Raw genomic sequence first — 14,410 nt, 5'->3', positions numbered from 1 at the left:
AAAGAAAGAAAGAAAGAAAGAAAGAAAGAAAGAAAGAAAGAAAGAAAGAAAAGAAAGAAAGAAAGAAAGAAAGAAAGGAAGGAAGGAAGGAAGGAAGAAAGAAAGATGGGTGGAAATTGGGAAACATCCACAAACAGAATGTTCTAGAATGTCCCAAGAGAGGGACAGCCTTGGGGGAGGCCTGGTTCATGGTGTGTGTGGACTGGACCTCACTCTCTTCCTCCCTCCCGGGACCCTTTGTGGTGGAGAGGTTGGTTCATAACCCGAGGGAGCCCCGTGTAAGGCTGGGATCCACACAACAGTGAAGGCAACAAAACCCGACCAGGGGGGTCTAGATGACCAGTGGTGGGCAGCCCCCAGTGAACAGCTTGGTAAGACACTGCCCAGGGCAGGATGCTTAGATGAGTCTCCATAAACTCCCTCTACTCCGGCTGTCTACCTGAGTTGTCTCAAAGAGCCCAATATCGAGATTCGCCTCTCAATGAAGTGTTCTTGGACTCAGTCGTCTTGGCTGTCTTCTCCCACTCACTCCATCACTCTTAAGATGGCGCGTGTTTTTTTCAGAAGGCTAGAGCATGTTCCCTGGGTGAGCATATATTCCCGAGGCTCCAGACATTGAGGGGAGTGCGATTCACACGCTGACTAGCCTTGGTCACCCAGCTACACGATGTTACGGGTGTTCCGATGACACAGGCTTATTTGGAATCTCTACCTTAAATCTTTTGGGGAGAAGATCCAGAAGTCAAAAAGCCCTACCAGCAAATGTTACAAAGCAGCTTGGGAGTTCTAGAAGGCATTCTCATCAAGTGGTGCTTAGACCAGTATCCAGGGACAGGAGAACTTGCTAGGTATCCCGATATGTCCCCTGCCCTTCATGTCATCCAGGAAAAGTGTGCTAGGACCTCGCCGGCAAACCACCGGACATGAGGTGGAGGAAAGGGGCAGGGGGTGGCCGACTGCAGATAGGAGGTGCGGACGAGACTAACAGACCCCTTTCACTGCAGGTCTAGCCTGCCCTCCTGACAGCTTGTGACCCTGGCCTTGGCTCTGCTAGGTAAGCACAGATGGGCCCCAAGACTGTGACCCTACACAATGCTGCACTGGCCATGCCATGCGTCCTGATTATCAGCTCCCCCGTGCCCGCTGAGCTGTCCTGGAATGTGTCCAGACAGAGGCTTCGGGGGCTCTGACTCCCCTCAGCGCTGCGTGGCTGACTACACTCTCCCAAGCCATCTTCAGCCCACATGCCCTCCCCTCCTGAAACTGAGGCTTCCCTTCCTTCTCACGACCTTCTGTCCTTCCCTCAAGGCCACTCTCCTGGAGCAGCCCAAGCCCATCCCTGTGGCCCGCCACCATCCTGGCTTCCCTGGCTACCTGGAATCACCTGGCACAGCCTCCAAGTTCCCCCAGACCTGCTGAAACCGCCTCTGGGGTGGCCCCCCCTCACTGGCACACCTGGTGCTCTCCGGCGGCCTCCAGCTCATGTCCCAGCAGGCAGGCCACCACCACAGGCTCTCCATCTTCAGGATGCAGCCACTCACGTTTCCCTGGCACCTTATCCAGCCATGCGGCTACTGCCCTGCCTTCCCGGGGGACCCTCCAGCCTCTCCATCTCCCAGCCCTACCCCCTCCGTTGGATTTCCATACCTTCATTGACTTCAGGAATCCCAGACTCCACCACTACTGTGGATATCCACTTGTCATGGCCCCGGGGAAATCACTATGGCCACCTCCTTCATCCCCGTTCCCAGGAACAATGTTGACTGAAAATATGACCACGGCCATCGGCATCAGGGCCGGCCTTTGCCAGGGTGGTTCTCCTGCCATCTCTGACCAGGCACCAGACACCCGTCACAGGAGTCGGGGAGGCTGGACTCTGTCTCTGCCCCTTGCTCTCCTCCTGCCCTTCATCTCTTGTCCCTGGGAGCACTGGCCCCCCATCTCTGCTCCCCAGTGCAGGGCTGTCCAGGACCCCCTGTTGCCATCTCCTGGGACCACTGCTCCGTCGGACCTCCCTACCCCTTCCCAATGCATGGGCCCTCGGTGGGGGGATGGGGGTGGTAGTGGCTACCACCAGGGTGTGCTCCTCATCCCCACGCACCTCTGTCTGCGGCCAGTTCTCCGAATCCTTGAGAACCTTCTCCCCCCAGGTGAGCACCCCTGCAAACTCCTGCTTCAACCCACCTTATCTCCGCTAAAACTGCAGAAAGCTCATCATAATCATGGGGCCACTTCAAAATCACCCTCTTTCTCTGAGCTTCTGCACTGGGGCCTATCAGTGACTCAGCTTCTTCCACAAGAGCCATGGATGGGCAGCCCCATTGCACAAGCCCTTGACCGCAGTATCTAACATGGCTGCTCCCTCCTCCTCCCCACCTCCTCCTCCCCTTTTTTCTCCCCCTCCTCCTCTTCTCTCTCACAGACTTCTACACCACAGCATCCTCCTGATCTCACCCCTCTCCTGCTCCTTCCCTGTCTCTGGCTCTTCCTGCTGTGACTGGCCTGCCTGTCTCATTTGCCCCAAGACTGTAGGGACCTTCCCTGAGAGTCTGGAACACATCCTATTCCCACGGAGATTCCCCCTCTATCCATCCAGGCCGGGCTTGGGGAACACTAAGTCACTTGTGGCGCAGGGCACCCTATTTTGTGAGATTCCAGGATAGTGTAAGGTTAGAGTCAGTAGCAGATTTTAAGAAAAAAAAAAAAATCAGACCTTTATTAATAATTACTGATTCTTGCCACCACTTAAAAATCACAGGGGGAAACAGCAGGTTAGTCCATACATAATTCAATGCTCCATCTTAAAGGAACAGCAGAAGAAATTTAAAATTGAATCAACCATAATTTATGCTTGATATGTATCAGTGGAATTCTCTGTTTTGTTACTTTTCTTTTTTCAGAAGCTATTAGATAACTCAAAACATCAATATCCTTAGATATCGCCCATCATTTATCAAGCAGCTGGAATATTTAGCTAAGGGAAAGATGCCCAACCAGAAATACTTGGTTTCTCACAAATCACCGTGGGATGGTTCAGAGGGAAAGGAAACTGACACGCTAATCACAACTGTGCCCAGCCCAGTGGCTCCAAAAGTCTGAAGCCATTCTCCAGGCTGCTGTCTCTGTGCAGGGGGGCCGGAGGTCCAGAGCCAAGGGGCCTCCCGCTGACAATGGTATGGCTGGAGAAGGGGGATTCACGCAAGGCATCTCTATTTCCTGTGAGATGCTTAACCCATTCTTGGTGACATCAGTATCTACTGACATAAGGTCCTGAGACCTTCTCCTGGGCCATCATCCCAGCCCTCAAGGGGAGTCAAGACCTTTCCTGGCTATGTTCATTCAACCCAACCCTCCTGGGTCTAGTAAGACCTGCATCCTTCCCACCTTCTGGCTATAGGGACAGAAAGTGGATGGACTTGAGAGGGTCAGGAGGCTGAGATATGAGACAAGAGATTTTGAGGATGAGATGGGGTCTCAGGAGGAGGCCCATTAGCCAGGGGGCAAGTCCCAGTTCTGGTTGGGCAGATAGAACCTTCTGTTTCCCGGCCTGAGAAGGTTGGAGAATACTTACTGGTTTGAAGCATACTTACTGGTCTGTAAAATATTAGGAGAGCCGTGGGTGGAAGGAGCTGTGTGAGTGCAAATTACCATCATTATTACAACTTCCAGGAAAGAAAGAAGACCCACCGTCACAATCCCCACCTTTTGCCAGGAACGGTCCCACACTTTAAGAGCCATGGTGGAAAACCAAAAGTCAGAGGCTGGCCTGGCCATCTCCTCTGGCTACAAGTTCATTACCTGTGTAGTCCTCTTCATCCTCAGGAACCTCGGTCTGGGGTGGAGACAGAGCAGCCTTGGGGGGTTCCAGCACGGGGGCCGAGAGCTCCAGCATCCGAGAGCGTGACTGATGGGAGCTGAAGGTGTTGTATGGGTGCTCAGCCGTGCCGTACAAGATGAGGCTCCACTCCTTCAATTTCCCTGAAAGGCACCAAGCCCAGAGTCACTGGCCAGCCTGAAACTTCCCCCAGAGAGCTCTTGAGGGGCCTGGCCCAAGTGCGAGGCATGGGGCTCCCACTATAGGGTTCTGCACCCACTGTCTTCCTTCCTAGTCACCCGAGGATCAGGGATGCACCATGACTGCCCAGGCCGTGTTCCCTGTCCCCAGGTCTCACTGTACCTCCCTCGACTGGTCTCCCCCCATCCCCAGAGAGCAGATCTGGGGCCTGGCCCCGACCTTGCCCCATCTGCTTCCAAACAGGACAGCTGGGTTACACCAAAGAGTCCTGCTATTAGGAGCCCTCACCGTGGGAAGATTGGTCTTGGACTCCTTCCTCCGTAGCCCCGCCAGGTGGGCAGGGAAGGGGGATGCGGTGACAGTGGTAGTGCAAACCCGAAGGTCCGAAGAGGCCGAGTATAGGGAGGACATCCTCAAAAATGGCAGGATGAATGGCACAGATGCCAGACTATGTGGGGGGAGGTGAGAGGCACGGGAAGGACAGGGTACACGGAGCATGTATGGGGCGGGGTAGTGAGACGGGGCGGGGGCAACAGGGACCCCACCCCGCCATCCACCTCCACTTGGGAATGATGGCCCGTGCTGCTAGGTCTTCCCAGGGGTAAAGAGAAGTGAGAAACCTTGACTGCAATCTGCAGGTGAAATCTGGGATGTTAAAAAGCAGGTCAGAAGCCAAGTTAGATGGGTGTGGGGGGCCGGCCCAGGTGCAGGCCGGAGGTCTGGCCTTCCCAGCTTCACTCTTGTGTCCCTGAACAGTCAGAGCAGTGAGACCATGTGGAGATCGCTGCTGTCCCTCCTGTGCAAATGAGGGGCTGTGGTCCACTGTGACCAGCATGGACCCACCGTGGCTCCAGCCCAACACAGCCATCCAGCTGTGGAGCCCCTCCAGGAAACCCTCGTGACCGGCCACTGGGACCCAAGCTGGGGACAGTGGCTTTGCCAGCTCCATGTCTGCGTCAGACAGAGACAAATCTCAGTCTTTCCTCTTTATTTTCTATCTCTGGGGCTCTTGGCCATCAGAGAGATTTCTCTCTTTAGGTGAAGAGAAATGAGCACTGATTCTTTGCTGTTGATTTGTGTTTTTATTGTCACTTCTGCTCCTATCACTTCCCTTCTTGGCTCTGAATGGCGGGCCATCTGTCCTTAGATATCTGGCTATATGTTATCTTTTTTTTTTTTTAAGATTTTATTTATTTGTTTGACAGAGATCACAAGTAGGCAGAGAGGTAGGCAGAGAGAGAGGGGAAGCAGGCCCCCTGCTGAGCAGAAAGCCCCGATACGGTGCTTGATCCCAGGACCCTGAGATCATGACCTGAGCCAAAGGCAGAGGCTTAACCCACTGAGCCACCCAGGTGCCCCTATATGCTATCTTTGCAACATGGGCAGCTCGGCTGGTATAACTTGGATCTTTTGTTTGAATTCCAGGAATATCTTACTCTCCTGAAATCCTAGAACAGGTGGCTCCTACTTGCCCACATACTCCAGAAGCCTGTGGGCTGCGATCCATCCTGTCCAAGGTGCAAGTGGAGGCCAGAGGCAGAAGGGGCCTGTGCGTACCAGGCCACCCCCCCATGCTGTTCTAAGTGGTGTCTGATGCTGATTGGGTTATACCATGTGTCACACAGCCACACCCTAGCCAACCAACGTCCCAGGCCCCCGAAGCCTGCAGCCCTCAAGCCGTCCCAAGTTAGCCCCTGCATCCGTGTGGGCCTTTACCTGGCCTGGCCAGGGCTGGAGGAGGCAGGTCCTTTAATCTGCAAACACATTCCTAAGCTACTTCCTAGGACACCGACTTCCAAAGGGCCCGGTTCTTCTAGACGCTCCCTGGCCCTTTCCCTAACGCGTTCCTATCACAGGCCACAGGCCACGAGAAGTACTTGGCGTGGGTGTGGGTGCAAACACAGTCCCTGGTTGTGAATTATCATCCGTTCTCAACCTCTGGAGACCAGACTGGAGCCAGATTTCCAAACCACACAGGAGCCGGGCACGTTAACGGCAGGGCAAGGAACTGATGAAGGTGGAGAGGCGTGAGAACCACACGATAGGGAGCAAGGCTCTGTAAGCTGTCATTGGAGTCGAGATCTGTTTCCACCCTCTAGCGTGGCTCCAGAAACACCCACCAAGGGGTGTTGCCACTAAAATTAGATCTGCATTTTCAGATATAGCTTTGGTAGGACAAACAAGAGAGGCCACTCTGAGCTCAGGATCAGCACGCACCCAGCACAGGGAGGGAGAGTGGAAGGAATTCCAAGAAACCAAGACAGTAGACCCTAAAAGTTCTTATCACAAGGGGAAAAAAAAAAATTTTTTTTTTTTTTTTGGTGTGTGCGTGCATGTCTATATAAGACGATGGATATTAACTATACTTATTGTTTCTCTAAGTGTGTAACTGATGAGGGAACAGAGGCTGGCTGAGGACAAAGCAAAAGGCTGACACCCGGCAACCTCCCCAGTCCCCAGTTCTGGGTGGGACATATGTGACATTCTTTTTTTTCTTTTCTTTTTTTTATTTATTTATTTGACAGACAGATCACGAGTAGGCAGAGAGGCAGGCAGAGAGAGAGGAGGAGGCAGGCTCCCCGCTGAGCAGAGAGCCTGATGCGGGACTCGATCCCAGGACCCTGAGATCATGACCCGAGCTGAAGGCAGAGGCTTCAACCACTGAGCCACCCAGGCGCCCCTCTTTTTTTTCTTTTTTAAGATTTTATTTATTTATTTGACAGACAGAGATCACAAGTAGGCAGAGAGGCAGGCAGAGAGAGAGAGAGAGAGGAGGAAGCAGGTTCCCTGCTGAGCAGAGAGCCCGATGCGGGGCTCGATCCCAGGACCCTGGGATCATGACCTGAGCCGAAGGAGAGGCTTTAACCCACTGAGCCTCCCAGGCGCCCCCATATGTGACATTCTTTAGGAATCTCCCAACTATCTTAATGTTAATACCTTGCTAGAGGGAAAAATCTTGGCAATGACAAGGTCTCAAGGCATCCGGTATCTTATAGGTCTCTTTAGGAAAGTTCTATTGAAACCTCCCGTTTTCCTTACCTCCCCTAACCCTATCATACAGAACCTGCCACCCCTCACAACCCCGGGGTAGCAGCTGTCTCTGCCTACGGGTCCTGTCCCTGTGCTTTAACAAACCACTATTTTGCACCAAAGATGTCTCAAGAATTCCTTCTCCGTCATTGGCAACGGACTCCACCCCACTGAACCTCACCTATATTCTAAAACTTCATCATAGCTATTGTGCAGTATAGGTAAGTGAGGTCCTTATTCTGTATGTGAATCCACTTGGACCCTGCTGGGTATCAGTCATATCTCAATAAACTGAAAGGATAAGACAAAAAAAGAATTTCAAGAAACCAGCAGTAGACACTGCCTTGGTGGGGAGGCTAGGGTTCAGGAACAGAAAAGAGACTTCATTTTTTATGGTATTCCCTTGGGGACTATTGATTTTTTTTTTTTAAGAGCTTCAGCGTATATAATTTAAGAAGAAATTTAGTTTAATGAAAAAAAAAGTGGTTGTATAGTCAAAGAAAAAAACATTTTAAAAAACTGTGGTACCCAGGGCTTTTGGTTTATGTTCCTGAATAAGCAATACATACAAATAGCTCAAATTCCAAATGTATGAAAGGGAATACAGCAGAGCCTGCCTCTAGCCCCATCCCCGGGCCACTGTCTCTCTTACCACAGGTGACCCCGTTACTCATTTCTTTTGTATCTATCCTTCCTGAAGCATTTTACTCTTTTTTTTTTTAAGATTTTATTTATTTATTTGACAGAGAGAGACACATCGTGAGAGGGAACAAGCAGGGGGAGTGGGAGAGGGAGAAGCAGGCTTCCCACCGAGCAGGGAAAAGGGAGCCTGAGGCGGGGCTCCATCCCTGGACCCTGGGATCATGACCTGAGCTGAAGGCAGACGCTTAATGACTGAGTGACCCAGGCACCCCATTATTCTTTTTTTTTTTTTTCTTTAAATATTTTATTTATTTATTTGTCAGAGAGGGTGGTGGAATGCACACAAGCAGGGGGAGTGGCAGGCAGAGGGAGAAGCAGGCTTCTTGCTGCGCAAGGAAACCCCCATCTCCCAGCCATGCTGGACTCAATCCCAGGACTCTGGGATCATGACTTAGGCCAAAGGCAGACACTTAGCCAACTGAGCCAAGCAAATACGAGCATATGTTCTGCTCTGTCCCCCTTTTTAACACACCTGATAGAACCTTCCACACCTTGCTTTTTCCATTCACAATGCATCTTGGTGACCTTCCCATCACTGAATCAGAGAGATGCTGAGTCATTTACTTGAGGGTCCCCAGCTGATGGGCATTTAGGTTGTTTCCAGGTTGCAATTACAAAGAGTGCCATAACCTTGGTCACATGAAGAGGGACCCAGGGAGATAAAAAGAAGTCCCCATGGGTGACCAGGTCTCAGTGCCGGTTCCCTCCATGCTCACCATCCCCAGAGTCTGCTTTCACTTTGGGGAGATGACTCACCTGGGTACAGAAAATCACAGAAAAGTAGAAGGAGGGCCCTCAACAGAACTGCCTTCTGAGGCAGGAGGATTTAAAAATGTCGGCCTGCTTTGGTCAAAGCATTTAACCAGAACCTATTATTTACTATTCAAGACACTCGACATGCCTGTTCAAGTTTACCCTGACAAACACCCAACCAGTACCACTAATTCCTTAATTTCCAGGAGGGGGCGTCTTCAAAGACATCCAAATCCAAATTCTTTGGTTTTTCTTTTTCCATCAGATTCCTGAGACTGTAGAAGAAAGTATGACAAATCCACCTGCTTAACCACTTGGGGCGGGCACTGCCAGGACTCTGTCTCCAGATGTCACCAGCAAAGGCCCGGGCAACAATAATTGTGGGAGGCAGACGGTAATCCTGGTTAATGCCAATAAATGGCTTTATCATCATTCACTATCTTCAGTGCAGCGTTTCCCCTCAAAGAATTGAATTGGTAATGAACAAACAGGATTATTCCCATTATTCAAAGGAAGAACCAGCATTAAGGGAGCCTAGGGTCGAGGTTGCCAATAGGAAAGCACCAGCCATCACAAAGCTTTTCTCTGCCTGGAGTTTTGAATCGAGTGTTAGAAATCCTCATTAGAAATCCTCCAGAGGGGAATTTACAGCTGGAGACAAAAGAGGGTAGAAGTGGGAACAAGGTTTTGTGAGGCTCAGGACTCTGAGCTAATACTTCTCAACTCTTGAGTTTTCTTTGGCCATAAGAAGTTATGAACAATAAAGAATTTATTAATCCTCCCTCCCACCCCTAACACTGAAAACATGCAGGGAGCAATTCTTTAGTCAAAACATAGTAAAGAAAGAGAGGTCTAAAGAAAAAAAAAAATCAAAAAATACTTTTCAGTCCTCCCCCACCCCCCTAGTAAAAGGTTTTTTTTCCTTGTAAGAGCCAGGGAACCTGACTTAGAAAGTTTACAAAGTTTAATGAAGAGGTTTTGGTGGAAGGAATAAAAAAGGCTCACCTCCCTCTGTTTATAAAAATATATAAAAACACTTTAAAGGGGGATTTTATGGTATGTGGATTATATTTCACTATATTTCAATAAAGCTATTATATAAAATACTGTGTGTGTATATGTATATATCCACACACATATGTGTGTATTATACACACATGGAGAGAAACCCCAACATTTACTCAATAAATTTAACACATAATTAAAAATTCACTTTAGGTTCACATTATGATAACTAAGAGGAAAATAAAGGGAATATAGGAAATGACCTGGAAAGGACAAGGAAGAGTGAACACATGTGTGGGGACCCCCCCACCTGTGTATGCTCACCCTCAGAGCCCGAAGTAAGACAGGGGAGATGGGAGAATCTTCCCTACGATCTTGTAGTCATAAAAACCATTAAAGAGGATATTTTCAGCACCAGGAAAAGGACCTAAGAATCCAAGCTCCAGCATTCATTTAGGTGAAAGGTAGAAACAAATCTACATTTGGTGAAGAAAAACCGTTGTCCTGCATGGTAATGCACAAAATAGCATCTTCCTTAATGGCACCAATGAGGTGAGATAGGAAATGCTCAAATACCACATTTTTTTTTAACATTTTTTACCCTTTTCAAAGTCATGAATTAACAGTTTGCCAAGTCAAGTAATGCTACACAGTTGAGGCCAAGACAGAAGTCCTTTATGTCACCTTTTCACACTTTGAGCTTGATTAAATAAATGTTCATGTGCTATGTCCTAGTTTCTCAATATTAGACACTATCCAATGACAGCCTCCCTAGGACATGGTCACATCCCCTCCCATATCCCCAACACTCTGTTAACACCATTTCTTACTCAGTATTTAGTGTCTTCTCCCCCAATCCACTCCAATTTCATGTTGTAAGAGATTTCCTCAGGTCTTCTAAGCTATCTGTTGACTTTCTAATTTTTGCCTCATGTTTGTAATCTTCAAGGCACTGATCTGGTTCTCCCAATGCTCTTTTCTCAAAATGCAGAAACCTGTTCTTGTTTTATAGATGAGATATTTCCTCTTATCCTTCCTGAGGACACCTATGAGATAATAGAATTTATATATTGGTCTGTGCCCCAGATCTTGGCACAGAGCTCCTGAGACCCTATCATTTCCTAATTGAGAAGGACAGTAGGAGCATCTCTTGTTATAATATTTGTCTTTGACCCTGTCCCTGACTCAGGACTCCTAAAACCTTGTACATTCCTAAGCATTGTTTGTTCTATGGAGATGACTTTGGTTGGGCTTCTGGTCATCAAAAAGACCAAGCTATGATTAGGAGCATGGAATTTTTAGCCCTGTCCCTCACTTCTCTAGAGAGGGGCTAAAAATAAAGTCAGTAATTGATCATGCCTACATGAGAAAACCTCCTTAAAATCCTAATAGTATGTGGTTTGGGGAGCTTGTGGGTGGGCAAACAAATCCACACCAGGAGGGGGATGCACCCCAAATGTGCAGGGATGGAAGCTCCTGCTCTCAGGCACCCCCAGTCCTCACCCTCCCTATGTATCTCTTCATCTATGTATCTGTACCCTTTATCATTTCCTTTAATAAATTGGTTGAGTGTAAGTAAGTGCTTCCCTGAGATTTGTGACTGACTCCCAAGAGGAATTCTTTAGAACAAAGATCTATGACTGGTGGGTTAAAAGCAATGGTGATAACCTGAACTTGATACTGGCATCTGAAGGGGATGTGAGTGTGTAGGTGTGGTGGGCAGTCTCGTGGGACTGAGCCCTTAAACTGTGGGATTGGATGCTATCTCTGGGTAGATGGTGGCAGAATTGAGTTAAATTGTAGGACCCCTGATGGGTGTGACCAAGAATTGCTTGTTGTGGGTCAAAACCACACACTTGGAGACTAGAAGTGTTAGAGGCAAAATGTTCTGTATGAATAGTAAAGGAGATACACAGGAGGAAAACACTGTAGGGAATACCTGGAGTTTTCCCTACTCGGGGGAGGAATAACCGAATTTTCCTATTTTATACGACCAATTATAGTTTTTCTAAAGTTATTCTTTCCCCTCCAAGTTTCTTCTCTAACGCTGGATAATTTCCTCAAATGTCTGGTGGTCCTCGTGGGGATCTTTTCATATTCAGTAGTAAGGTACTCAAAAGCTGATTGGAAGCTCTGTGTGCTGGAATATGGAAACGTACATTTTTTTTGTTCATTCATTTTGTATATGGCAAACTTGCTAGCTTGTACAATATGAGAAAAGAAATGTTATCATAATATGTAAGGCGGCTCAGAGGTAAACATGGCTTACATAGTAAACGTAAACACTTCCCACCAGAACAATGGAGGTCAGAGGAAAATATATTATCTTTACAGTGCTAAAATCATATGTGTGTGTGTGTGTGTGTGTGTGTGTGTATACACAGAGAGAGAGAGAAAGAGAGAGAGAGCATGAGAGGGAAGAAGGTCAGAGGGAGAAGCAGACTTCCCATGGAGCTGGGAGCCCGATGCAGAACTTGATCCCGGGACTCTGGGATCATGATCTGAGCCGAAGGCAGTCGCTTAATCAATTGAGCCACCCAGTTGTCCAAAGTCGGATATATATTTTCAAAGATTTTATTTATTATTTTGAGAGAGGGAGAGGGAGCGAGAGTGAAGAGAACATGAGTGGGGGGAGGGGCACAGGGTGATGGAGAAGCAGACTCCCCGCTGAGCAAGGAGCCAGATGTGGGGCTCGATCCTGGGACTCCAGGATCATGACCTGAGCCAAAGGCAGACACTTAACCAACTGGAGCTACCCAGGACTCCAGAAATCTGACATTTAAAAAATACTGCCAACACTGGAGTGCCTGGGTTGAGCCTCTCACTCTTGATTTCAGCTCAGGTCATGGTCTCAGGGTCATGAGACTGAGTCCCTTGGGTAGGGTTCCGCACTCAGCATGGAGTCTGCTTGAGATTCCCTTTCTCCTTTCTCTCTCCCCCTCCACCAGTCTCTCTCCCTCCCAAATATATAAATAAATAAAATCTTAAAAAAAACAAACAAACACGAAAAAAACACTGCTAACCCAGAATTCCATATCCAGTGAAAATACCATTCGAGGTTGGGTGGAGTCTTGGAAACCTCACAAGGATTGCCTCAAAACAGAGTCAAACTCAAAGAGTCAACAAATGAACAAATACATTTTTAAAAACAAACAAATCAAACTGGTTGAAATAAAGACATTCTGAAATAAACCTAGCCTGGGCCAACTCATAGCCAGCATGACAACATGATAAGAAATGAAAAAGGATATTCTTCAGGCAGAAGGAAAATGATACCAGATAAAAAACTGGATCTGCAGAAAAGAATAAAAAGCACCAGAAATGGAAATACGCAGATACAAAAAAAAGAGTGGGTTTCCTTCTCTTACTTTCTTTAAAAGACAAAGACTGCTTAAAGCAAAAATATCACTATAAAATGGAGTTGGTAATATATACAGAAGTAAAATATATGACACAATCATAGCACAAAGTCGGGAGTTGTGGGGGACAGAAAGACACTGTCCTTAGGCTCTTATATTTGTGAAGTGTGAAGCCGTGTGATGATAATTCTAAGTAAACTGTAATGTATTAAGGATACATATTGTAATCCTTAGAGTAACCACATGAATATGGCTAAAAGTTCAATAAAGGAAGTAAAATATAATATTCAAAATTATTTAATCCCCCTCTTCCAAAAAAAGGGCAGGAAACAAGAAACTTTTTTTTTTAAGGGTTGGAAGGGAGAGAGAGGGAGACAGAATCTTAGGCTGACTTCATGATCTGCACAGAGTCCAACAGGGGGCTCGATCTCGTGACCCCGAGATCACAACCTGAGCTGAAACCAAGGGTCGGACACTAAACTGATTGAGCCACCCAGGTTCTCCAAAGAGAAGCCTCTTAAATATTGTCAGATTTTGCTTAACATTGAACTTGGAATTTTCATAGGTTCTTGACTGAGACTGGCTGAAAATTCTCCATAATGTGCTGTTAGGATTTGGCATAAAGGATACACAGGCTTCATTCAACTACTGGGCACTGTTTCTCTTTTTTCTACTGTGTGGAAGAGTTTATGGAATATTGATGTTATTTCTTCCATTTGAATGTTTAGTGGAATTTGCCAATTCATCTATCCAGCCTTGAGTTTCCTTTTAAATTTATAGAAACAATTTCTGAGGATAATTTTAATCTTTATTTTTGTGTGTGTCAATTTTACCAAGTTGTAATTTTTTTTTCTTGGAATTGCCTATTTCCCTTCAAATTTCTTTTTCTTTCTTCCTCTCTTTTTTGGTCACAAAGTTGTTTATCGTGCCTTCTCCCAGTAACTTTAATGTATATAGGATTTATAATAACGTTCTTCGTTTTCATTCCTATAATGATATATTCTCAGTTTTTTGCCTTGACTGGTCTTCCTAGAGGTTTATCAATTTTATTCGTTTCTTCAAAGAACCAATTTATAGTTTTCTTGATTCTCTCTTCCATATCTTTGCTTTCTATTTTATTAATTTCCGCTCTTAACAACATTTCCTTCTTTCTGCTTTCTTTGCATTGATGCTATTGGTCTTTCTCTACCATCTTAAGTTGGATGCTTAGCACATTAATTTCCAGGCTTTCCTCCTTCTTAATACATGCAGTTAGGGCCATAAATTGTTGAGGGAACAGAAGGCTGGCTGAGGACAAAGCACAACCCCACACCATGCAACCTCCCCCTACCCTCCACTCCTGGGTTGGGGGTGGTGGACGCGTGTGACATCCTTCCAGGAAATTCCCAACTATCTTAATGTTAATACCTTGTTAGAGGGAAAAACAACCTGAATGTGACAATGGCAAGGGCTCTAGGTATCCTGCCAGTCTTCTTTAACATATGAAAATCCTTTTGAAACCTCCCTTTCCCTCATCTCCCCCAACTCCCAAGTATAGAATCAACTA

General features: G+C 47.1%; 1 protein-coding gene across 3 annotated transcripts in view; it reads right to left on the bottom strand.

The window, feature by feature from the left end:
• LOC111152599 (proprotein convertase subtilisin/kexin type 6) overlaps positions 1 to 14,410 on the bottom strand; it is a 181,789-nt gene that overhangs the window by 21,674 nt on the left and 145,705 nt on the right. For 2 of the 3 annotated variants that reach the window (XM_022511116.1, XM_022511118.1), the window contains 2 exons: positions 3,799 to 3,978; positions 3,591 to 3,629 (listed from right to left, as the gene is read on the bottom strand). In XM_022511116.1, the coding sequence (XP_022366824.1) occupies positions 3,591 to 3,629; positions 3,799 to 3,978 (219 nt within the window). The remainder of the gene's footprint in view (positions 1 to 3,590; positions 3,630 to 3,798; positions 3,979 to 14,410) is intronic. The other variant, XM_022511117.1, reaches the window with a different exon arrangement.

This window comes from Enhydra lutris, unplaced genomic scaffold (assembly GCF_002288905.1).
Source record: "Enhydra lutris kenyoni isolate GAN:26980312 unplaced genomic scaffold, ASM228890v2 scaffoldscaffold29, whole genome shotgun sequence".
Classification (NCBI taxonomy): domain Eukaryota; kingdom Metazoa; phylum Chordata; class Mammalia; order Carnivora; family Mustelidae; genus Enhydra; species Enhydra lutris.
This window is presented reverse-complemented; position numbering and strand designations above follow the sequence as displayed.